This window comes from Phocoena phocoena, chromosome 20 (genome assembly GCF_963924675.1).
Source record: "Phocoena phocoena chromosome 20, mPhoPho1.1, whole genome shotgun sequence".
NCBI classification, from domain to species: domain Eukaryota; kingdom Metazoa; phylum Chordata; class Mammalia; order Artiodactyla; family Phocoenidae; genus Phocoena; species Phocoena phocoena.
In genome coordinates, this window is record NC_089238.1 from 47,216,998 (window position 1) to 47,240,983 (window position 23,986).

At 59.9% G+C, this 23,986-nt stretch overlaps 1 protein-coding gene across 2 annotated transcripts; it reads right to left on the minus strand.

Moving 5' to 3' along the window:
* Positions 1-22,283, minus strand: BCAR1 (BCAR1 scaffold protein, Cas family member). 2 transcript variants are annotated; one of them, XM_065898541.1, is made up of 8 exons: positions 22,173-22,283; positions 12,105-12,623; positions 12,012-12,065; positions 6,663-6,824; positions 6,369-6,485; positions 4,393-5,490; positions 3,488-3,577; positions 1-513 (listed from the first exon to the last, which is right to left on the minus strand). In XM_065898541.1, the coding sequence occupies exons 1-8, from the start codon at positions 22,182-22,184 to the stop codon at positions 1-3; spliced, it is 2,565 nt and encodes an 854-aa protein (XP_065754613.1). In that variant the 5' UTR covers positions 22,185-22,283. The 2 variants fall into 2 exon arrangements, with proteins under 2 accessions (XP_065754613.1, XP_065754612.1); XM_065898540.1 differs by having other exon boundaries at positions 12,012-12,623; positions 22,173-22,184.
* Positions 22,284-23,986: the final 1,703 nt, after the last annotated feature.

Below are 23,986 nucleotides of genomic sequence, written 5' to 3' on the forward strand. Positions count from 1 at the left end.
TCAGGCAGCTGCCAGCTGGCCCAGGACCCGGCGGAACTGCTGGGTGCTGTGGCCCAGCTCCTTGACCCTGTCCACCATGTCCTGGGCGGCGGCAGGCGACGGGTACTGGAGGGCAGCGGCCTTGGTGGTGGCCACGATGCCGCGCAGGAGGTCACACAGCAGGTTGCTGTAGTGGGTCACCTGACTGCGGACGTCAGCCGCCTTAGCCTGCCGTGACAGTGTGTCCCCGATGAATACCAGCTTGTGGGCGCTGAGGATGACAAACTTGCTGTGTGCCACGAAGATTTTGGGGGGCTGGTTGGTGGCCACAGCGGTGAAGAAGGCGTCCACGGCGTTGGTGAGCGTGGTCAGGTTTGCCTCGCACTGCTCCAGGTAGAAGAGCAGCAGCTGCCGGTCCGAGGGCCCCAGGCCGCCTGTCCGGCCCGGGGCCAGGGGCTGGGCTGGCATCCAGTTGGCCAGGTCATGGTCTATGGGCCGTGACACCTCCTGCTCCAGCCGTTCAAACTGCTTCAGCTGGGGAAGAGGGAGAACAGAGTGAAAACCACGGCCACAGAGCAAAAGGGACAGCGAGGGGGCCCTTCTGGCCCTCTGAGTGACAAAGCTCAGAGTCAGTGGGCAGGGGAACAGGCCACCTCTGTCCTGCTGGCCAAGCACATGTCCCTGCCTGCCTCCAAACAACTTTCCCACCAATCTCAAATAATTCCATTTATATAACATTTTTGAAATGACAAAATGCTAGAAATGGGAACAGATGAGCAGCGGCAGGGGTGAGGGATGTCAGTCTCTTGGTTTGGGTGCTGTTATCTAGTGACTTCAGATGCGGTCACTGGGGGAAGCTGGGAGAAGGGGACACAGGACTGCTTTGTACTTTCCTTCAAACTTTCTATGAATCTACAAATATTTCAAAATGAAAAGTTAAAAAAAATATTTTTCTCCTTAACATATGCAGTGTAAAAAGATTCACAGACACCAAGCAGAAAGAAAGATAGTTATCAACTGGAATCCCATGCACCCAGAAATCTGTTAAATCTCTGGTAAATCGTCTTTTAGAAATATACACTGACCTATTTGCAGATGAAATGATGTAACGTCTTCAAAATGATCGGGCGGAGGGGGTGGGGGTGTCACCGGGCGGGAAAGAGGGCTACATACACTGGATTGGGTGTGCTGAGAATGGCTGGGGCTGGGTGAATTGTACTCGGGGTTCCTTTTCTCCAGTGGGTACCTGGGAGACTATTTTCCTCAATTTTATACATGTATTAAATTCCCCATAATAAGAATTTTAAACAAAAGCAAAAAGGTCATGGTATTTGCAAATTTCAGAAAACAAATATTCACAGCAAAAACCAGTGAATATTCCTCAAAGACATCTTCCTTTAAACAGGAATATTCCTACTTCTTTTATAATTAGAAAACCGGAAACACACAATATATAATATTTTATAGGCTACCTTTAGCACCCAACAACGGGTCATTCATTTCCTATCAGTGAGAACGTATAAAGCACGTGGTAAAAGTTTCCACCAGCAGCAGCCTTGCCTAGGCGTCAGCAGTGTGGACTGACACATCCTCACCACAAGCTGGTTCTGACTGGGTCGTTGGGACCAGCCGTGCACAAAGACTCAGGAACTCAGGTACTTGTCTAACCAAGGTTTCAGGCTTTACTTTAATTAGCAAACCAGCGTGAAACTGTCCCTTCCTAGCATGTGAAACCCTCTTTCTTTCCCTCCTGGGCTACCGGGTGAAACTTGCTTGGTTCTCCTGTCCAGCGGGAGAATACACTCGTTTTTGTTCTGTTTTACCTTCAGTGGGTCTTCTGCATTCTTTGACAAATTCTTGGTAGCTACACAATATTCTACTGTACGAATGCTCACACTGTATTCAACCAGTACTCTACTGTGAGGTATTTGGTGGTGGCAGCCAGGGGCTGTTTCCAGATTTTTCACTGATGCAGAAATGGAGTGACAAACGTCCCTGTCAGGGTATTTTATGTTCTTGTATTTTATTTGTACTTGATGTCCCTCGCTTAGGAACTCTAGATCTTTAGTTTCTCACTCACATTCCTCTTACTCCAGCTTCTAGTAATTTATCTAAGTGACTGACCAGATATGTGAAGAGATTTAGTCAGTACAGCTTTGTTTACAAAAGTAGCTCTGGGAACAAACGAAGTGTCCACAGACACGGGACTGGTTAAATAAATGCTGCGACAGTCCAGAGGAAGACAAAGAAGATAAAGCACATGCCCATTTCCTAAGTCGGTGGAGATTCCATACATATATAATTATTAACATCTGTACCTTTATTGGACATGTTCTATGTGCCCAGCACCTCCTAAGTATTACATATTGTTTACTCATTTAATTCTCACATCGACCCCAAGACGGATGCAACTACGCTTCCCGCTTGACAGCTGGGGAAACGTGGCTTTGAAAAACGCACACCATGGCCCAGGTCTCAGGGTGAACCTGGTAGGCTCTCTCCTACACCATCCTTCCCCATGCCCAGGGAAGGTGGGGTGAGGAAAACTTTCCGGGTGATATTTCTGTGTTTATTTTGTATTAGACTATATTTTAATTTTTTAAATCTTCATAATCAAAATAAAACTCCCTTAAAAAAAGAAAATTCCAGACTCCCCTAGTGGCGCAGTGGTTAGGAATGCACCTGCCAATGCAGGGGACACGGGTCTGAGCCCTGGTCCGGCAAGATCCCACATGCCGCGGGGCAACTAAGCCTGTGCGCCACAACTACTGAGCCTGTGCTCTACAGCCCACGAGCCACAACTACTGAGCCCACGTGCCACAACTACTAAAGCCCACGCGCCTAGAGCCCGTGCTCCGCAACAAGAGAGGCCACCGCAATGAGAAGCCCGCGCACCCCCGCTCACAGCAACTAGAGAGAGCCCGTGCGCTGCAACGAAGACCCAGTGCAGCCGAAAATAAGTAAATAAATAAATTTTAAAAAAAATCCCTCTCCTACTCTATGTAAACAAACCAAAATATGAAGAAAATCCAATGTCCTTAGATAAACACAGTAGCATTATTTACAATAAGAAAAACTGGGTACAACGTAAACATTCAACCATAACAGACATAGGTTGACGTTAAAAACAACTTATGACGAATATTTAATGCCATGGAAACGCCTCGCGATAAAAGCAGACATAACCGTTCACAAAGTAGCATCTCAAACACGGACAGAGGCCCCTTCCGAGGCAGGAGCAAGCCCGGAAACCAGCCCCAGAGCACGGTGACCACCCCTGAGGGTGAATGGCTTCTTTTCTGTCTTCACACTTCTCTGTGTGCGCTGAGATACCTAACCGTGATTACTCTGATAATAACCTAAACATAAATCCAACGAACACACGGAGACCGTCATGCAGTCGAGTAGGGACGGGCTGAGCAGGGAGGGCCCTGGCAGGCTCAGCTTAGGCGACAGATTCTTAGGGACGCCTGTGCTGGGAGAGGCTGGGGAACCTGAGTGTCCTCACCTGCTGCAGCTCCAGCTGGCCCTTCCCCTGCCGCATTATGTTGCCCTTTTCCAGCAACTCCTTCTGGGTCTTCTCAAACTCTTCCTTCCCCTGGAGGGTAGACACAAGGATGCGGCTGAGCCGGAAGCCCCCCGAGGCCCAGCGGGGTGCAGTGAGACCAGCGGCCACCAGGTGGCGCTGCAGCTGCACCCAGGCTCCCGCTGCGGCCTCAGGCCCAGGGTGGGGGCAGCTTCCGGGCCTCCTTCACCTCCTGACCCCAGGAAGGGGCTAGGCACACTCCACACGGCCATGTCAATCTTCCCAGCCCCAGCTCCCATGGCAGGAATCACATCCAGGCCCCTCCCCTCGGCATACAGGGTCTGCCCACCCATCCCTGACCACTGGGCCTTGGCACCTGCTGGCTCTCGGCCCGGAATGCCACTCACCGGGATGCCCAATCGGCTGGCACCCTGGCCTCTGTCCAGAGGCCCACCCCACCCCACCTATCAATCACCTTGCTTGTTTTCCCCACACCTGCTACTATCTCTGTCTTTGCTTGTACTTCAGAATTCACCTCTCCAAATCCCTAACCTCTGCCCTGGCCACAAGAGGCCCAGCCCTTGCAGGTGTTCAGGGGCCCTCCCTGGCTGGCACTGCAGGATCCCTGATGTCAGGGCCACATGGGTCCAAAGGCCTGAGACAGGCTGAGGATGGGCTTCCAGGGACCCGTATGGCCTGGAAGGTCCAAGTGAGGAGGGCACAGGGACTCAGCAAGGTCTTGCTGGGGACCACACCTTCCTTTGGCCACAAGAGCCCTCTGTGGGGGGGAATCAGGGTGCCCACGACAGGGTGGCAAAGTCAGAGCCCCGAGAGGACCAGGGGACTTCCCCAGGGGCCCAGGGAACCTGGGCAGAGCGGGCACCCACCTGCAGGTGGACGTAGTCGTAATCCTCCATCCAGCCTCCCTCACTGTTCTCATACTGCCCATCAGGCGAGTCCTGGGAGGTGAACCTGGGGGGTGAGGGCAGGGGCCGGGACTGGATGCTGCTGGCCTTGTCGGTGGGGTTGAGGTGCAGGGGGCCACCCCCCTCAGGCCCTGGGACAGAGGCCTTGGTCCGTCTGAAGAGCAGCGAGGCGTTGCCATGCAAGAAGGAGGCCAGCTGCTTGACATCCTCGGGCACAGCCCGCGAGCAGGCCACCAGGCGGTCCAGGTCCTCGGGAGTGGCCCCCAGGGCTCCCCGGCTACTGTCAAGGGCCTGACCGTGGGCCACCAGCGTCTGGTACACGTCCTCCATCTTCTGCAGTTGCCGGCTAAGCTTGGCATGCAGCGTGCGGTCGGAAGTGTGGGCGGCATTGCCCACGGCGCTGCGGGCAAACTCCAGCAGCTCGTGGACGGCCCCGTGGACAGCGGCCACGGCAGCCCGCAGGTCCTGTGCCGGAGGCTCCTGAGGCTCAGAGGTGCTGCGCCAGCCCCCACACCCGCCCGCACTGCCTGCCAGGTCCAAGAGGTGGGCCACGGTGGCGCTCACGCCCTGCTGTAGCCGTGCCAGGGCCTCCACGGCCACCTCCAGCTCCAGGGGCTCACGGCCCGGCACCGCTGCCTCCAGGGAGGAGGCCGACTGGCTGCTGCGTGTGCTGCCCGTGCTGGAGGCTGACAGGCGCTTGGCGTCGGCCGGGGCCTCTCGCTCGGCGGCGGGGGGCACCGCGTACACACCGTCGTCGGCCACGCTGCCGTTGGCTGCCTCGGGAGGAAGGACCCGCTCTCGGGGCACGTCGTAGAGGGTGCCCGGGCCAGGCCGCCGCAAACCGGGGGGCACGTCGTAGAGGTCAGGAGCTGGGGGTGGCACGTCGTACACGTCCTCAGCTGGTGGCGAGTCCGGAGGGGGTGCGGCGAGCACCAGCGGGTGGCGGGTCGGGTCAAAGGGCTTGGCCTTGGCGAAGGCGGGGGGCACGTCATAGGTCTCCTCACGCAGCAGTGGGCCGTCGGGCACGTCTTTGCTCACCGATGGAGGAACATCGTATACCTGGGGGCCAAGAAGAAGTGGTCAAGGCTGCCAGCCCATCTGCCCACCCGGGAGCCTACGGGCAGGACCCAGACACACACAGACACAGCCCCGCGTGCACATTTGTCATGATTCTTATTCGTGCAGGCTACGGTTGAGAGCCCGACTCTGGGGCCAGACCAGGGTACGAAATCCTGGCTCCACTGCTTACCACCTGTGAGACCTAAGGCAAGTGACTCCACCTCTCTGTGCCTGTCTGCTCACCTGTAAGATGGGAAAACTCCCTCACAGGTTTGTTGTGAGGATTACGTGAGCTAATTCACTGCAAACGCTCAGTGAGAGGTCAGCTATCATACCACGACTGCCGCCACCATCAGCACCACCGTCACCACCATCACCACCCACGTGACCACCAGCATCACCATCACCACCACGTGCATATTCTCTACTCTGTGGCAGGTACCTGGCTGAGCTATGTGCAGGCTGTATTCAGGGTGACGACACCCTGGTTCACCCAGGACAGTCCTGGTTTGTGCCTGATGCCCCCTCATAACTATCTTGTCATTCTCCTTTCTCTCTCAGAAGTATCCTGGTTTGGATGATAAGTCCTGTGGTCACCTTGCTGATATCCTGTGTGATCCTCTCAAGAACCTTCTGAAGAAGGCCTTACAAGGGACCCTTTTACAGACGAGGAAGCTGAGACTCAGAGGGGCTCAGTTTCCACCTCCATCACAAAGCGAGTGAGGGGCAGAGCCGGGGTTTGGAGGCAGGTCTCTCGATGCCCCTGGCTCTGCAGACCTGAGTCCCCACCCCAGGGCACGCACACACACTCACACCCAGAACCCCGTGCACAGATCAGGCCTCAACCTGTGAGGGCCCAGCATCCCCTAAATGCTTACCGCATGATGGCTGGACAGCGGCAGGCCCTTCTCCACACTGGGGGGCACATCATACACGTCCAGCGATGGGTCCCGGCCATTAGGACCCTTGACAGCCATGGGGGGCGTGTCATATACCTGAGGGCAGAAAAGGTGCAGTAATACAAGTGCCAGGGCCATCTGAGGGGACAGAAAGAGCAGAAACCCGCAGCTCTACCCCAGGACCACCCATGCTGGGGCCAAGAAAGCCCAGCTCTCCATGCAGGGCCAGGCTGAGGCTCCCCCCTCCCCGTGCCCACCGGCCCCGACACCTACCTCCTGGCCATACTGGCTGGGAAGCAGCCCCCGAACAGGGGGCACGTCGTAGATGTCCTGGGGCTCCGGGGCCAGCAGGTGGCGTGGGATGTCGTACTCGTCCTGCTCGGGCTGGGGGGCCTCGAACACATAGCCTTGCCCCACGCGGGTGGACACCGCCACCTGGGGGCAGACAGCCAACCGTCACCACCGGCCCTGGAGAGATTCCACCGCCCCGTGAGGTGAGCAGGACATACGTAAGGGGGCTCCCCAAGGGTGGGCTCAGAGGCAAGGGTGTCCGCATCCCTTCGTATTCCCTGCCCTCTCTCTCTTCAATGAAATGCAGCACGTGGGGAATACAAGGACCCCCACTATTTGTTTAGAGCCGTCTGGTTCTGGCAGGAAACAGAAGTGGTCTCTACAGCTGAATGACCCAGAAGGTTCCAGAGGAGAGGACATGTGGGCTGATGGAGAAGGGGCCACCCTTGACTGAGGTGCCCCTGCTGGATGGCACCTCCAGTTGCACCCCCCTGCGAGAGGCCTGCCCAGCAAGGGGCTGTCCCTACCATATGACCCAGCAGCCACCTTCAGGCTCCAGGACAGATGGAGGTGGCAGTGGTGGGCTGTGCCCTCCTCGGGCTGGACCCAGAGGAGGTGGCCTGCAGGAGATCCTGACAGTCAGGGCCTGGGGGCTCCAAGCCCTGCCCTCCTCGTCCCCCCAGCACTCTTGGGGAGATTCCTGAGAACGGGGCCACCAAGAGCCCCCAGCCCCTCAGGGCCAGCCCTCCCGCAAATGGAAGGAGGGAAGCTGTTTTGGCAGGTTGTGTGTGGGTGTGAGGGACTGACCAAGACCAGAACCAAGACCTGTATTCCCCACCGCACCACACCCTCGGGGCCACGGGGACCACCCCTCACCTAACAGGATAAGGCCTTCGTGGGGGGATGTTGGCCCGGAGAGGAGGCCAGCCCCTTCCCTCCCCGGTGCCCCTCCCCTGTCCCGAGGTGCAGGGCGAGACCGCTCGCTTGCAGGCAGTGTTGGGTGGGCAGCTTCCTTCCCTGTGGGCACCCGGCCCTGTGGGAGGGGTCAGCCCTGTAGGAGGGGCTGGCAGGATCTTCTAACCCAGCTCAGGGTACACCTCCTCCACAAGGCTCCTGGTTCAGCTCTTCTCTGACAAAAAGCCCTTTTGTTCCCTAATCAAATGGGAGGTCTGGGACAGTGGTGACTCAGGCGCTCCCCCACACACATCCCTGGGGACAGCAAGGCGGAGGCAGGGACTGCCCTGGGGCTCATGCCCCCAGAACCCTGCATCCCGTGCCTTGCGCAGCCCCCAGGACACCAACAGCCAGCTCTGCAGGCCCATGGGCCCTGGAGGGCACAGGCTGTGTGCACGCACCGAGCACCCCAGGAGCAGCAACGACCCCGCTGAAGTGCAGGCACCATCACTTTCTGATCAGCCCAGGGCTCGGCAGAGCCTCCTGCTGATGCAGCCCCTGGTGGCCTCCCAGGCAGGCCGGCAGAGTTGGCTCCCTGTCAGCTGCTGGGGTGAGCGCCGCCAGGGGGTGTTCCAGGTCCACTGCACCCCACCCCCGGCGTGTCTGGGAGTGGTGCTGGCAGCCCTTCCCAGACTCATTTCTCTCCTCAAGCCCCAGACTTGAGTCTCCTCCAGAGCTATTTTTAGACCCTGGAACCTGCCAACAGCAGGGGTGGGGGGCGGGGGCTGGCGGGGGCTGGCGGGACGTGGCAGGTTGGCGGGGCCTTGAGGCGAGGCCTGAGGTGTCTCCAGGCCCTGCTGGCCTCGGAAGGCAGGTGGGGACCCAGCCCAGGACGAGGGGTGTGTGCCGCCCTCTCCACGCCCCGACGCTGGTGAGAGAGGGCGGGGCGCAGGCGGAGGGGCGCTGGGGCCGGACCCCAGGCCTGGGCCGTGGGCAGCTGGCCACTCACGTGGCTGAGTCAGTGACAGTAAGCAGCCATCATGGCCAACAAATGTTTTCTGTTAGAAAAAAAGGCAGGCAGCCACCAGCGGGGGGAAAAGCTTGTTAGGGAAACCAACTCTCCAGAGAGCCGCTGAGCCCACTAATCACAGGCCACCCTGCTCCACACCTGGGGCCCCATTAGCAGAACCTGGAGCCCCCTGGGGCTGGGGGACAAAGCCAGAGTCTGGGAGGAGACACAGAGCCCAACCCAAGACCCACAAGCTCTCTCACACACACGTCTCAAGGGCGCAGAAGGCAGACACGCAGAGGCAGAGAAAACGCGCACAATGCCCACTGCCAGACGCACACCCGGACACACAGACCCAGGCAGGGCAGGCTCATCAGGGCGCCTGCAGGAGTGAGAAGGGAGGCTGAAGGCTCCCAAGACCCCAGGGACGGGGCAGGCCGCCTGCTGCCTTCTGCCTGGGCCCCTGACCACCTCCGGGCCGCCTGGCTGCCTGTCGCCCTTCTGAGAAATGGGCATCTCCCCTCGTGACCCAGGCCGGCTTGCTCTGTCACTGCCCCCCCCGCCCCCCCTCTGAGAGCCTGGGGTTCCTGCTCTGGAAAACGGAGCACCGCTGGGGGACCTGGGGGATGGAGGCACACGCCTGATGTGGGTCCCCTCCCTCCCAAGCTGCTGTCCTCCAGAAGGAACAAGGCTGATCTGAGCTGTGTCTCCCCCCAGCCTGACCCAGTGCCACAGCTGCTCCCTCAGGCACAGCTGCAGCCCTGACCCAGAGCTCCCCCAAGAGTGACCTCACAAAACACCTCCTCCTCCGGGGGCCCCACGTGCTTCTGCCCTCAGCTCCCTAAAAGCGTGGCCCAGCCCCAAAGGGTGCTGACACCCGGTGTGGCCCTGACCTCCCCCCCGGCAGCCACGCGGGCCACCCTGCTCCAGGCTCCAGGAGGCTGACCCCTCCTGGCCACCAGCCTTGTCACTCGCCCTCTGCTTTGCTGGACCCAAGGCCGCACCCACCCACCCCACGGTCTTGGCAGGGTTTCCCCTCAGCAGAGCCGACCTCCAGCCCTGGAACCAGGGGCCTCAGTTGCCCAGGCTTCTGAAAGCACAGCCTGAAAGGTGGGCACACATGCACGCTCCAAGACATTTACGGCCTTACTGCCGTTAGAAACCGCCTGGAGCCTGCCCGCAGCAGAAGGGGCCACCCAGCAAAACCAGTGGTGATCGTCATGATCACGCTCAGGGACCCAAAATGCTTCTGATATCTGACGTTGGATTTACAACCTCAAAATGCAAAAGTATGTGTACAGATCTGTGAAAGATGAATAGGGAACACGCTAGACAAAACATGCTGAAATCCCCCAGCGATCCCGTCTTGACTGGGGAAGCTCACCTCCAGGCCTCCTCATACATTACACATTCCCGTGACAAGCAAGCACACTTCCATGGATCATAACATGAAAGCAGCCGCGATGGAGGCTGCCCAGGCCAGGAGCCATGAGGCTTCTCAGGGGAGGGCAACCAGGTCCCAGCACACAGAGCTTTCCTCCTGGGGCCATCAGCCCGGTCTGGGTCCTCAGGGACACAGGGCCTGGGCAACCCCACCAGTGGGCATGTGCAGAGCACGCACCAGCCAGGTGAGCTCAGAAGCAGTCTGAGAGCAAAGCCCCTCGTATGGGAGGGAAACAGTACCAATGACCAAAACGTGGGCTCAAATCCACAGCCCGGAGTAAAGGCCTCACTGCTGCTTCCTGGGCCACAGGGCTTCCAGGGCCTGTCCTGGCCTTGGAGCTGCACCAAAGCAAGCTTGCGTGGACTCAGGAAAGGAGAGGATAGAAAGGGGAAGGGCATGCCTCCCTGGGGAGTGTGCACAATGTGAGCTGTGTGTGGGTATGGGTGCAGAAGGATGGCCTATGGCCTGTCCCAAGGCTAACCACCAGTCACTCCTCCTCCCCCAAAGCCATCTTGAGAGCTGCCCAGTCTGGGCTATCCCAGTCCAGCATGGCTCACTTCTGCCACTGGCCTGTCTCTGGCCAGGCGGTTGAAGGAGCAGGTAGGGAAGTGGAGCCAGTGACCCAGAGTCCCCTGGTGGCCAGTGTCCATGGAGCCCCACCCTGAGCCAGCCAATGACCTGTGTCCAGGTCTCCCGCTCCAAGCTCTGCCTGTGGCGGGGCAGGGCAACACTGCATGCTGAACCGCTGCCCAGCTGGCATCTGAGCCTTGGGCCGGCTCTGAGGAGAGGCTCAGCGCCACGCGGTGAGTGTCCTCAGACACCAGCTGCTCTACACTAGACATGGCACTCTCCAGTCCTGCCTCCTTCCTAGGCAGACAGCCCTGGGTGTGAGGACACATATGCAGGTCTGTGTGGAGCTGAGGCGCTGGGCTCAGAGCCTTGCCCCCCGCCCAGCCTCCCACTGGTAACAGCCCACAAGGGACTTGAACAAGAGCCCCTTTCACGGTGACCCTACAATCCCGCAGGCAGCGTCCTCCCCGCGGTTTAGGAGTCACGAGCAGGGCACCCTGCAGGCGCCCACAACCCACAAACACGGCCCAGGAGAGGAGAGGGTTGGGTGCGTGTGGATCTAGATGAGCTGCACCCACAGGGGGACCGTGGGAGTCCCTGGGCACGCGTTGGCTGGCCTCGCCCCTTGTCCCTTCCTCCCTTCTCTGCCGGCTGGAACTCACACGGCCACTGTTCTGGCCCGCGAGCCCCGTGACGAGGCAGCAGAGCAAGAAGACGGAGGACCTGCCCTCCACCACCGGCGCTCCAGGAGGAACCACAGGCTCCGACAGTCTCGGAGGTGCCACCAGCGCCACACCGCTCACCCCCAGCCGTGCTACGTGAGAGAGAAATGACTCTGTCATCCAGTCCAATCTTCTGGGTTTCCAGCCACTCTGGCCCAACTGCGGCCCTGTGCTCCATACTCCATTTCTGCACTTCCAAGTGCCTCCCAGATCCCCTTTCCTGGGCTCCCTGCACCCTCCCCTCTGGGCAGAATGGCTTCACCAGGATGTGGTTGGGCAGGTCACTCCTACCCAACACCCTCCGCCCTCACGAAGGTTCCAGGCCCCTGGGGGTCCATTCCCAGCTGCTGCTCAGGCCTCCATGGTCAGGCCCCACCTGCCACAACAGTCTTTGACAGGCTGTGTCCTCTGCTGCCGACACCCTTCCACTGGGGCTTGTCAGCTAAAGGCCACTTCACGGTCCACGGCCAGCTCGGTGTCTCCTCTCGGGCTGCTCACACCCACGTCAGCAGACATATAAACACATTCCCCAGACACTCACCTCCCACCTCGACCCCAGACCAAACGCGGAGCCGCTGCTGGAGTCCCGGAGGTCCCAAGCAAGGGTGCCTGGCTGGGCCCTGCTGCATCCAAAAATTGGGCCCAGCCAAAACCCACCAGGAGGGCTGCCTGGCCACCCAGGGAGGCCTTACCTTGGCTGGTGGCTTCGTCCCCTCCCAGCTCCGTGCATCCATGGATGGGGGGACCTGGTAGATGTCGTGTCCTATCCCAGCGGAAGGCGGCACCTGGTAGATGTCCTGGGCAGGGCTGCCAGGCCCCGGGGGCACCTGGTAAAGGTCTGGCGCTGGGCTGGGAAACGGGTGACGGGGCATCTGCTTGGAGAATGTGGCTGTCTGCTGGGCCGGGGGAGACTGGAACTGGGGGCTGGGCCCAGGGGCTTGGTAGAGGCCTTGCTGAGTCTTGCTGGGGGTGGGCACCAGGTAGACACTGTCCGGCTGGGGCTGGTACGTGGCAGGCAGCATGGGTGTGTACTGGGCTGCCGGGGGGTGGAGGCTGGGCTGAGGCAGGGCCGAGCTGGCGGGCGGGCCGGGGCCGGGCCCCACGGGCTTCTTGTCATGCATGCCCACCAGGATCTTGAGGCGGTTCCCGGGCACGATGCCTTGGCGCCCGTGCAGCGAGCAGAGCCACCAGCCATCTAGGCCCTGCGTGTCCCGCTCCAGCACCGTCATGATGTCGCCCTTGCGGAAGGAGAGCTCATCTGGGGACTCGGCCACATTGTCGTAGAGGGCTTTGGCCAGCACGTTCTGGGGGAAGAGGACACAGGTGGGCGTGAGGGCAGGGGGACGTGCGCTGGGGGCTCGGCGTCCCGCCCAGCTCCCACCCCCTCCAGGACTGGGGAGGCACCTGGCCTTGGCACCGAGAAAGGAACTAAGTAGGGTTTGGCGAGATCCCCGCGCCTCTGCCCCCGCTGCCCCTGGCAAAAAGGCCCAGCTGATCCCGGCAGTTTTTCAAATGAGCCTGGATAGCGTCTCAAAATCCTCTTGACCACAGCCATCACCTGCACTCCAGGATGGTACTCAAGATACTCTAAAAAATACTCCCGGAGTCACGCTATAAGCTGGACCTAACGCTGGGGAAGGCAGCGATAATGACAATAATGGCCACCACGTCCTGGGGAGAAAACAGGATGCACACCCTCCCAGCTTCAACTCAACTCCCGGCTGCCCCGCCAGTGCAATCAGCCAGGAGGAAAAGACCAGAGAGTGGGGAGGGGACACACAGGGACAGAACAGTCATCATCTGCAGACCATATGTCATCTACAGACAGATTCCAACAGACGAGAAGAATCAACAGTGCTGAGCAGAAAAGACGTCACCAGATAACAGAAACTACAAGTTATCCAGGAGTTAATGAAGCAAGACTCCAGAGGAGAAAATGTAACAACTGGGCCAAGCTTACTTAATAAGTTACAACTGCAATAAAAATGCCAGCCGAACTTTTTTTTTTTTTGGAGGAATTCAACCAAAGGAAAAAAATCCTTCTAGAATTAAGCAGAGGAATAGAGGTCCACAAATAAGCAGGTCAATTCTGAAAATGAAATGCCAAGAGGCACTTCCTTCCTGCCGTGAGGACAGGCCACAACTCCAATCCCTAAGCAGGACAGGCAGCAGCGGCTGGGAACCACGCAGCGATGAAGGGGGCAGGACTGTAACCGAGATGCTACCAGGAAAACTCACCATAGGAAGAAAAGTCAATTTGGACACTTCGCCTCATGTTATAAACAAAGGGCAATCAAACACCTACATGTGAAAGTTATAACCTTAGAGCTGATAAAAGAAAAGAATTGTGGGAGAATATCTCTGTGACCTTGAGGTGGAAAAAAATTATAAACGAAACCCTAGAAAAAAAGACCACAAAAAGCATAAAACATAAGGTAACAACAACAGAAACAAAGAGATGGATTCAACCTCATCAAAGTGAACGGTTTCAGTTGGGTGGGGGAACAACAGAAAGCTGACAGGGTGACAGGCCACCAAATGACAAGAGTCACTGATCTAGAATCTGGAGGTTCTCCTACAAACAAGCGAGGAAAAAACAAGAACACCAACAGAAAACCAATAAAATATGAAGAGTTTTCTGAAGGGGAGACCAGAATGGCCAAGATGGCCACAAAGGACGTTCAGGGATCCAGCCAGCAAAGCGGGACAGACCTGCGACTCTGCTCTGTGCTCCAGCAGGTGCCCAGGTGTCTGGTGAGGAACACCAGCCACACCCTCCCGAGTCAGAGGAACAAACAGGAGATCTACAGCCCAGAACGCTTTACGTAAATGCTACGAATACCTACAAAAGAACTCTATGTATTTTTCACAGACACTTGTCCAAGGGCAGATTCCAGACACATTACATTTGCATGGGTGCTTCTGGAAGAGGGACGGAAATGAGACAGGCATCAGGAATAAATGGGGAGAATAAAGCAAAACAAGGAAGCAGACCCATACAGACTGAGGATGGCCACAGAAGGACAGCACCCCACGCCCAGCCCCGCTCTTTACTCCTGTAATTCTCCTGTTAATTCTCACAGGCACCGCAGAACCGCTGCTATGGGTTCCGTGAGTCGGCAAACCCTCCTGGAGCCGGGACACACGCTCTGTGCGGAGGCCCAGTAGCCCAGCAGCCTGTGCGGGCCTTGGCGAGGCTGTGGGGACAGACAGGAGGACCCCAGCATTGGCAGGCACTGTGCCGGCAGGCCCAGAACCTCACCGGGGACAGAGAACCGGGTGGACAGGCCCCACATTTTCAGTCCTTGGCCTCTGCTGCTTGCGCGGGTGAGGGCTCAGGCTGGGCCCAGAGATAGCACAGGGGGGCCCCAGCCAGAGGGCCAAGGTCAGTCCAGCAGAGGCCAGGAGCAAAGCAGGTGCCTGGGTGGGAAGGCCAGGCCTGTGGAGAGGACAGTGCCAGGCCAGCTGGGCACCGGCCCCACCAGCCCAGCCTCAGCTCTGGTCGCCCTCCTCTGAGTCTCCTGGGGACTGAAGATAAAGAGCCTGGTCTAGATCTGACTCGGAAATGGGACCTGGGTTCGGACCACCCTTCCCCACGTGGGCCTGGGTCTCATCCCCTGGATTCCAACTTGGGGCAGAGAGAAGTCGGGGTGAGGCCTCACCCAAGTCTAGGAGGGCCCACCTCCACACCAGCATCAGGAGCCGGAAGGAGCCCCTCTGAGCTCCGTCTCCCCTGCCCGTCACAGTGAGGATTAGGGAAGAGGACGGAACACCATCAAGGGGGACGGCAGCCCACGGGGGAAGCCGGGGCAGGCAGTGCGTGCTCCAGGCCCAGGACTACACGCTCAGACTCGGGGGCGCAATGGCGGGAAGCCCGCTCCTCCAGGGCAGCTCAGAAGGACCCAGAGGCCAGAAAGCTGGGAGCCAGGAGGGACAAGGCCCAGGGGAGAAGCCAGCCCAGGCAGGCAGTGCACAGAGAGCAGAGCAAGCGAATTCACCCTGCACCAAGGTGAGCGCCAGGACAAGGGCCCTCGGAACTACTGGCGGCGCCAGCACTGTCCACACCACAGTCAGGACGGTTATCACTGCACTGAGGCATAAATGAGTCCTCAATAAAATGTCACTTGAACTTAACAACTGGGGAGAGGGTAACGTTTGAGACAATGGGGGATGCTTTTTCTTCCTGCTTCTCAGAAATTTTCAATTTGTATTTAATGAGCATTTCTTGGTTTGGGGGTTGAAAAAATATACACCCTGAAAAAGAAAACAGTGGACTACCTCCTAGGCTCCAAGGCAGGATGGGACGGACAAGGCCGAAGCAGGTCAGAGGCCAAAGCCCCAGGAGGAACAGATGGGGCGGGGGCTGCCCTGCTGCCCACTGGACTCACGGGTCCCATCCCCAGGCTGCCTGCAGGAAAAGCAAGTTTCCCAAATATGGTCTGCAGCCTGCTCAGGGAATCACACCCCGTCAGGGGGGCGGGACACCCAACCCACCCTCCCCCAATGACCCCAGAACACAGAGCCACCCCTCTGGGTCCCCTCAGCCCCTGCCCTGGTGACCACAGGAAGTGCCAGCAGAGTGAGTCACAGGAAAATTCCCCTCCAGCCCAGTCAAAGGGGGCAGGGTGCAGACAGAGGGGAATGCCCCTCAGAGGCCCCTCACCTCTTAGAGGAGGGCAGCCCAGGGAAGGCTGGCAGAGGGGCTTCGGCCAGGCCCTGCTGGGCAGGGCTGGGCTCTCAGGGAGGCTGGAGAGCTCTGCCAAGGGCAAGGTCCAGCGGGAGGGGGAAGGGGGTGGAGGGAGGGTCCCCTGGACCCAGGAGAGCTGCCCAGGGAGCTACCGGGGCCTCTCGTGCCCAGGGTGGCCAGCTCTCACCTCCTGGGTATGAGCTCGATGAGCAGTCAAGGCCAATTCCAACTGCAACTGTATAGTCGGGGAGGCCGGAGCCAGGCTGGGAAGCACCTCTCAGGGTGGGCACGTGGCACCAGGCGCCTGGCACCAGGAGCTCCTCTGCCTGCGTCAGCTGGTGCCCCCTCCCCCCGCCGAGCCCCCAAGGCAGGCTCTCCGCAGTCCTGGGCACTGCTGGCGCCACAGCGCTCCAGCTGGCCAAGCACCCGCCCCTTTGGGCCCCTAAGCCTCTCCAGCTGCTCCGGACACACTTCTCCCTCCAGTGCTGAGCAGCAGCTAAGACCAGACCTGGGCCTGGCTCTCCCTCCCACTGCTGGGGACCTTGGGCAAGTCCCTTAGCCTCTCTGAGCACCCAGATCCCTTGTGTTAAGGTGACAATCCTGGTTTCATAGGGAAGTTCTTTTGTTTAATAAAAGATTCACCTGGCATCTGCCCTCTGCCAGGTGCTGGGCCAGGCCCTGCAAGACGGTGCAAGTCTAGGTCGACCAGGCCCTTGTCTGCACGGGGCTTGCATCCCAGCAGGGCAGGCAGACACAAAACGATTTGCCAGGGCAGGGGGAAATGTGGCATGTGCAACAGGGCCACTACACATAGGACGGTCAGAGGTGGCCTCCCCCAAGGAGGACATTTCAGATGACTCATGAAGACCGAAAACTAGGTGACCATGAAATCAGCCAGGGAAGGGCATGTGGGCAGAGCGCAGGCTGAGCCAAGACACTGAAATAGGGAAAGGCTGGAGGGGAGACAGGACTGTGGCCCTGGACCAGCAGGCAGGCTGGGCCGGTCACACTGCAGGGTGCCTTGGGATGCTGCAAGGAGAGCTCAGTCCATGTCGTCCAAATGGTGGCATCCCATGGCAGAATACGGCAAAACCCACACCACCTGAGCATTCCTGCTCTGGCCATGCTCCCCAGGACCCAGTGTCTTGTCCCAGCTTGGAAGAGCGGGGTCAGAAAGCCAGAAACCTGGCTTTCCAGCCTTCCTCACTGTTGGGCCCATCAAGTGCTTCCCCCAAGCTCACAAGAGGACACAGCTGTGACCTCTGGGAGGGGCACACCACCAGGGCACCATCGCAGTCCAGGCCAACTCTGCCAGCCACCTGGGTCCAAGGCACCACGGAGACTGCTGCTGACTCGCCCGAGTCTCTGGCCGCCTCACCCGCGACCCTAGGAAACCTGTCTCTGTGTCCTACTCCTCCTTCAGGACGTGACTTGGGTGTCAACCCCCCACCCCGCCAAGAAAGCTCCCACATCCCTCCCCGGGCACCCACACCTCACTGTCCCCACCTCGAAGTGCTGATCAACAGCTCTTGTTACTGCCCACTTCGTGCCCCCAACCCGGGCGCCCAGAATGGGAGGGACCTGTCTGCTTGGGCAGGGAACGTCCCTCCACCACACATGCACGCCAGGCCTGGCCCAGAGCAGGGCTGAGCGTGGGGCTGCTGGATGGGCGGGGTTCAGGCAAAAGCCCCCCTTGCGGAAGGTGGTGCCCTGCCCTCCCTGGGAGCCGCGCGGCCACGCCTGAGAAAGCCAGGAAAGGCCCTTTGGGCTCACTCACCCCAGAGGGAGGGGACAGAGGAGAGCCCCCTGCCCAACGCCAACACCCCCCAGGCAGCGGCCTGCCAGCCAGGCCTGCCAAGAACAACACCCTGGTTGTTGCACACGGGAGCTGAGAGGGCTGCCCCACGGCCCTGCCGGGTCTGAGAATGGCCCTCATTGTGTGCGCCAGACTCACCCGGGCCCTCAGACACGGAGCAGCTGGGCCTTGGCCGCCAACGGGCACGTGTCAGCGGCCATCTGACGGGTTCTCCCTCGGTCTGCTGCCCCAGAGAGCCCCGGATGTGCTCTGGGTATCCCCAAACCCCGACTCTGCGGGACGGTGCTACCTGGTGGTGGGGAGACTGACAGTTCACAATGATGACGATAACGCCGGCAGTGAGAGACAGGGCTCTTCTGTGTACCTCAATTATCTCTTTCAACCCTGTGAGACACTGTGATTGCCCCCACCTACGGATGGAGAGACTGAGGTGCACAACAGACACGACTCGCCAGGGTCGTGGTCAGGAAGTGGCAGCGGCAGATCTGCTGTGTGACAAAGTGCAGCTGGGTAGCTCCCGGGTACTGCTTAGGTCCACGGAAGCCAGGAGTGGAAATTTCACAGGGCTTTTCCGTCCCTCCCTGTCCCCTACCCTGACATACACCCCAGCCCAGGCACAGAGCCCCACACACAGCAGTCACTAGGGAAACTCTAGTTCTCTTCATACAAAGAACCATCTCAAACCTGGGCCAAGTTTATTTCTGGGGTATTCTGGTTGCTTGTCCCAAGGAGCCCCCGTGGCCACTGGATACAGCCTGACGTACGTGTGCCCAAGTGGCAGTCTACACCCACAGCCGCTGCTCACTTGTGCCCTGGGAGTCCCGCCGGAGGGGCAGCGGCTACAGGCCCACTGGCCAGGGTCCTGACAATCCTCTGCTCCGCCTCCCGGCTGCGATGGGGCTGGGAGGGCAGTGCCTCTTCCCTTCCCAGGAGGCCCCACACCCTCATCCTGGGTGGAACTCCACAACAGCAGGCCTTGGCATCACCCTCCCCTTAATTCTTCCAGGACAACTGAGTGACCAGGGTCTGGGCTCAAGTCCTCAGTGCTCAGCGTGACAAGCGTGGATGAGCCTCCCATTCCGGAGCCACTCCAAGGGGACAAGGGGAGCATGGCTCCTTCCCTGCCTGCTTTGGCAGTGCCTGAGGCTCAGAGGACAGAGCAGGGGCCGTGTGGGGGTCCTCAGCCCCATGCCTGACAGCACCCAGAGGACAGGTCTACAGAACAAAGGACTAAAAACCCACCTGTGGGTGGCCACCGCCAGCAGCTCCCTCAGACAATCAGGAGCCCCGAGCTGGCCTTGCTACAGTGGAAAGAGCAGATGTCTTTGTGCCCAGCTCTTGGGCCGAAGCAGGCCCCTGGCCCCACTCCTGCCAGGGCATCCCAGGCACTGTCCCTGCGAGGCTGGGCAGAGGAAGAGAGGTGGCATGGGGAGGGCCCTCCTACTGCAGGACATGGCATCTGCAGCCCCCAACACACCTCGGACGGTGGGAACAGGTGGGCCTGGGGCCACGGCACCAAGGAGCCCATGCAGGTGACACGAGAGCAGAGCCCTCCACCCTCCAGCCCACCCTAACTTCTGACAGCTTGGGAGTGGTCCTCAACCCCTTAGAACCCTCACCACTGCCACCCAGCCCAGGGAACCGACCCAGGCTGACAGACCCCAGACATGTTTGAGTAGACCGGCTTGTTCAGTCTTGGGATTTGGTCTCTCAGCAGAGGGCCCAGCATGAGGTTGACCTTCACTTCAGGGACAGTACCAGGCCCTGGTAACCCACCGTGGCCAGCCCCAGATATGCCACTGGAGGGGCAGAGGCAGAAGCCCGGGTGGGACAGCAGGGACTTCACTCCTTACGAAGCCTTAGTTTCCCCACCTGGACATCTAAAGCCTCCTCAGCTCTGCCCCTCTCCAGCCCTAAATGATAGCTTTCAGCAGCCCTTAGAGCAGCACCGTCTGCTTCCGCAGGGATGGAGGAGGACACACTGGCACAAAAAGCAGGGTTCTCCAGCTCAAAAAAAGTACCAAGCCCCTGACTTCAGGATACGCAATGGAAACAGGGGACTGAGACAGGGCCCTGCCCCTCCACCCTCTGAGCTCCTTCCACGGCAGGCTGGTACTCTGCCCCACTCCTCACTCAGAGGTGGGAGGAAGTTAGCACAAGGAGACAGAGATAGAGCCAGGGCCTCTCCCCAGTGCTAGAGGGCCCAGCCTGCCCCCTGGAGGGAGGCCACTCTGTAGCCCCTTATTTGGGGGCCTTAAGGATCCAGAGGAGGAGGAATTTGGCCAGTGTCTCTGCTGGAGAACGACCCTGTCCCTGCCCTACCCTACAGCCTGCCCTCCAAGCATGACTCTAACACTGCTCCTCCCCCTTCCACCTGCTGGCTGGTTCTGGCTGCCCCAACTGGCTGTGGGCTCCTGGGGCATGGTGGAGGGAGTTCTCCAGGCCTGAGAGACAAAGGGTGGTGGGATCTCCTAAAAGAATAATGGAGGCCAGGAGGGGGCTACTAAGGAACAGTTCTGGAGCCAGAGAGACCCCACCAAGTTGGCAGCCCCAGTGGAGCATGGCAGCACCCCAAGGGCCAGAGCGCCCTCAACCCCAGAGCAGGGGGAGCACATGGCTAGAGCGTGGGGCCATACCAGGAGACTATGTTCTGGACACGGTTCTGTGAGGACAAGTAACTGCCCCTCTCTGTGCCTCAGTCTCCCCACTGGTACCATCTATATGACTCATGGGGAGAGCAGGTGTCTTAGGGGCCCTTCCTGATTAGGAAGGATTCCCTAGTGGCACTGCCCTTGCTTCAATCCCTTGCCCAAGCCTGGGGAGATGATGCCAGCCCACAACGCTAACGTCTCTGTTCAGCACAAGCGTAAAAGTCACCCTCTTTTAAAATCACCGGGAGCTGAGGGTGACTGCCTTGGCAGAAGCTGGGGCTGCCCTGCCCTACCTCCACCCGGCACCTACAGGACTCCTTCCTTGCCCACAGCAAGCGGGTAATGGGTGCTAGTGCCAGGAGAGCTTGCCGGCAGGTCCTCCCAGACCTCCCTTCCTGCCAGTCTCCACCTGCACCTGGGCCCTTCTCCTGCTTTTCTAAGCCTGTTAGCCCTGCCATCCCTCCACTCCCACCATCAGCTCTCCACCCTGGAAAGGAAAGAGTCATGGGCAGGAGGCGTGTCCCCCAGCCCAGGGGGATGAGGAACATCTCCCTGCCTGGCTGAAATCTGCACAGCAAACCCAGAGTACCTCCCAGCTTAGACTCTTCCTCACGCTAAGAGTGCCAAGGAAGTAACTCTTCCTCATGCTAAGAGTGCCAAGGAAATAAACTCCCTGTTCTCAAGACCAGTTAGGGAGCCACTGCTCTTACCGAGGGATGGGAGACCCCAACATCTCCCCAGACTCTAACCCCCTCACACCCCCTGACCACGCCCGGCCCTCAGCAAATCTCAGCTTCTCCGAATCTTTCAACACCGCTCTGGGCTCTGCAGCAGCAATGAGGGGCTGGGCGCCGGGGCTGCGGCCACCCGGGCAGCGGCCCCGCCCCTCCCCAGCTCCCACGCTCTACCCGCGGAGGCTAGGACCACGGGATCGCGGCGCGGCCCTGGACTCCCCTGCCAAGACCCGGCTCCTACAACCGTTTTTGCAACCACGGTAGGTAATAACCGAGAATCTCCCGCCCTGGGTCCCGGAATCCAGCGCGGGCGGGCCGGGGATTAATTATTAACTTCTCCGTGGACACCCGCGCTTGCTCACCCACCCCTCAATCCCTAACCTGGGGGCATGGGCAGCCCTCACTCCAAAACACACGGATCGCCACCCTGCTTCCTGGAAATTCACGGTCCAAAGGACCTCGGACCGCTCCTCGTAGCGATGGAAAGTGAGGCTCGGAGACAGGGCTCACAGGCCCAAGGTCACCCAGCAGGCAGCGGCCGGCAGAGGGAGAGCGGGCCTCCGGCCAGCAACTTTCCCGGATCCAGGAACTCTCCTACCGGCCGGCGGCCCCCGAGTCCGGTCCTTCCAGCCGCCCCCGGGGTGCGCAGGCTCTGGGATCCTCCGCAGTCCTGGCCTCCGGGAGCCCCGGCCAGGGCAGAAGGGGGGTTTTCCAGGACCTCGGACCCCGGCCCGGTCACGCCCCCGCGGAGGCTCCAGCGGCCCGTAGTTCCCAGGACCCGCAGGTCCGGCAGGAAATGCCACTCACTTAACTCTTTCCCGCCTGGGACCGCCCCGGGCGCGGGTAGAACTGGGTCGCCTCCAAGCCGGTACGCGGACCTCGGCCGACACTCCCTGGCGCGCGGACGCCGCCCCGGCCACCGCGAGTGGACTCCGGGCCACACTGGCTGCGCTGACCGCACTCACCAGGTAGTTCATCGTGTCGGGTCGGCCTGGGGCCCCGGCTCCCCGCAGGGCTCACAGCGAACTGCCCGCGCCGCGCGCTCTCGGATTCCCGAGAGCCCCGAAGCCGCCCGGGTCCTGGTCCGGCCGCCTCAGTCACCTCGCAGGCCACTGCCGCTGCCGCCACCGCAGCCGCCGCCGTCGCCGTACAGAGCCGGTCCCATCTCGCCCCGCCCGCCACCGCCGCCAAGGCCGGCGGGCCCAGCCCGGCTCCCGGCATGCCCGGTCGCGCGCGCCCATTGGCCGCTCTGGCTCCCCATGCAAATGAGCCGCCGGCTCGGGGGCGCGGCTGGCTGCGGGAGCGCGCGGGCACGCGCCGCCCAGGGGGACCGTCCACCCCCACCCCCACCCTTGCACCCGCGCTAGGCTCCAGGCGCCTGCCGGACACGCGGGATATCGCCTTTTCTCCTCACGCCCGTCCCTGCCCTCCACTGTGGGCGAGAACGCGCCCCTCCTCAAAGGCCTAAGCCTTCTTCTTCTGGGAAGACTGCCGGGATTGCCCTCCTCCCCCGTGGCCGTTGCAGCCCCGGAGGCACCAGCCTCAAGTCTGCCTTCCCCGCCCACCAACCTGGGGCATTTCACGCGTGTCCATCTGGCAGTCCGACTCAGATCTGCATCTAGAGGGGCATGTCCCAGCTGGCAGAAAACTAATAATACGACCACCGCACCGACTCTGGTCAGGCCTTCGGTGTAAGAGCCCCAGGTTATGAAGACACAGCAAGGAAGCTGGGGACTGCGGCTGTCCCTGTAATCTAGGCAGAGTAGAACCGGAGCGCATCATGTTCTACTAGCCGTGCGCGGGAGGTTCCAGTGCACCCAGGGACAAGAAGCTTGCCATCTCCCACCTTCTCCTCGGAATTGAATTCAGTCTCCTCGAAGTGTCCCCCACTGTCTCGGTGCTGCTCTAGGAGATGTGCCCCTACCCCAATCCCTCCCTCAATCAGCCCTGTCCAGGGCTAACGCCTGTGCCCCAAGAGACTCCTGTTTCAGCAACAGGGGGTAGGAGGGATGCTGATGAGAATGAGGGGGAGGGAAGAAGCACGACAGGGAAACTGAGTGGAGGGTGCCTTGGTTCTCCTGAGCTCCCCCTCCCTAGGGGGGCAAGTTGGTGACTGTCACCCCACGTAGCCAGCCAGAGTCCCTGAGCACAGTTCAGGTTTGCACAGTGGTCTGCAGAGAGATCTAGGATGGGACCTCTCCAGAACTAGACTGTCCCATTTGCTGGGTGTGTGGACACCATCAGGCAGCTCAAAATTCCAGGGAAGCATGGGGGCACACCCTGCAGAGAACCCTCGGGCACGGCCTATAAAATACATACAAGCCCACGGTGCACTCACAGGTGCCCCTCCACCTGACACCCAGGGATGGCCGACTCAGCCTCTCACCAGGTGTGCTACCTTGGCCAGGCCCTCTCCCATCTGTAAAAGGAAGGAGCTGGGCTAGGGAACCCCAAGTCTGGCTGGTTACAGGTCCCCTGGAGAGCTTGTCAAAAAACAGATTCCTGTTTTTTAGGAATCCCCTCCTAAAAAACCCCTCCCACAGGTCCCCTCCTCCAGAAATCCCGGGTGTGGGGGGAATCTGGACATCTGCATTTCCCCCAAAGTTTCTCAGGGAACCACTGGACAGAACTCCCAGCATAGGGTGTGGGTAAGGAGCAATGGGATTTGGACTCAGTGTGACCCACAGTCCTCAAGAAGGAATGGGACAACTAGCTGCTACCCTCTGCCCTCCTCAAGACGGGACCTCCTGTAACCTTCAAAACAGCCCAGTTCTCCCAC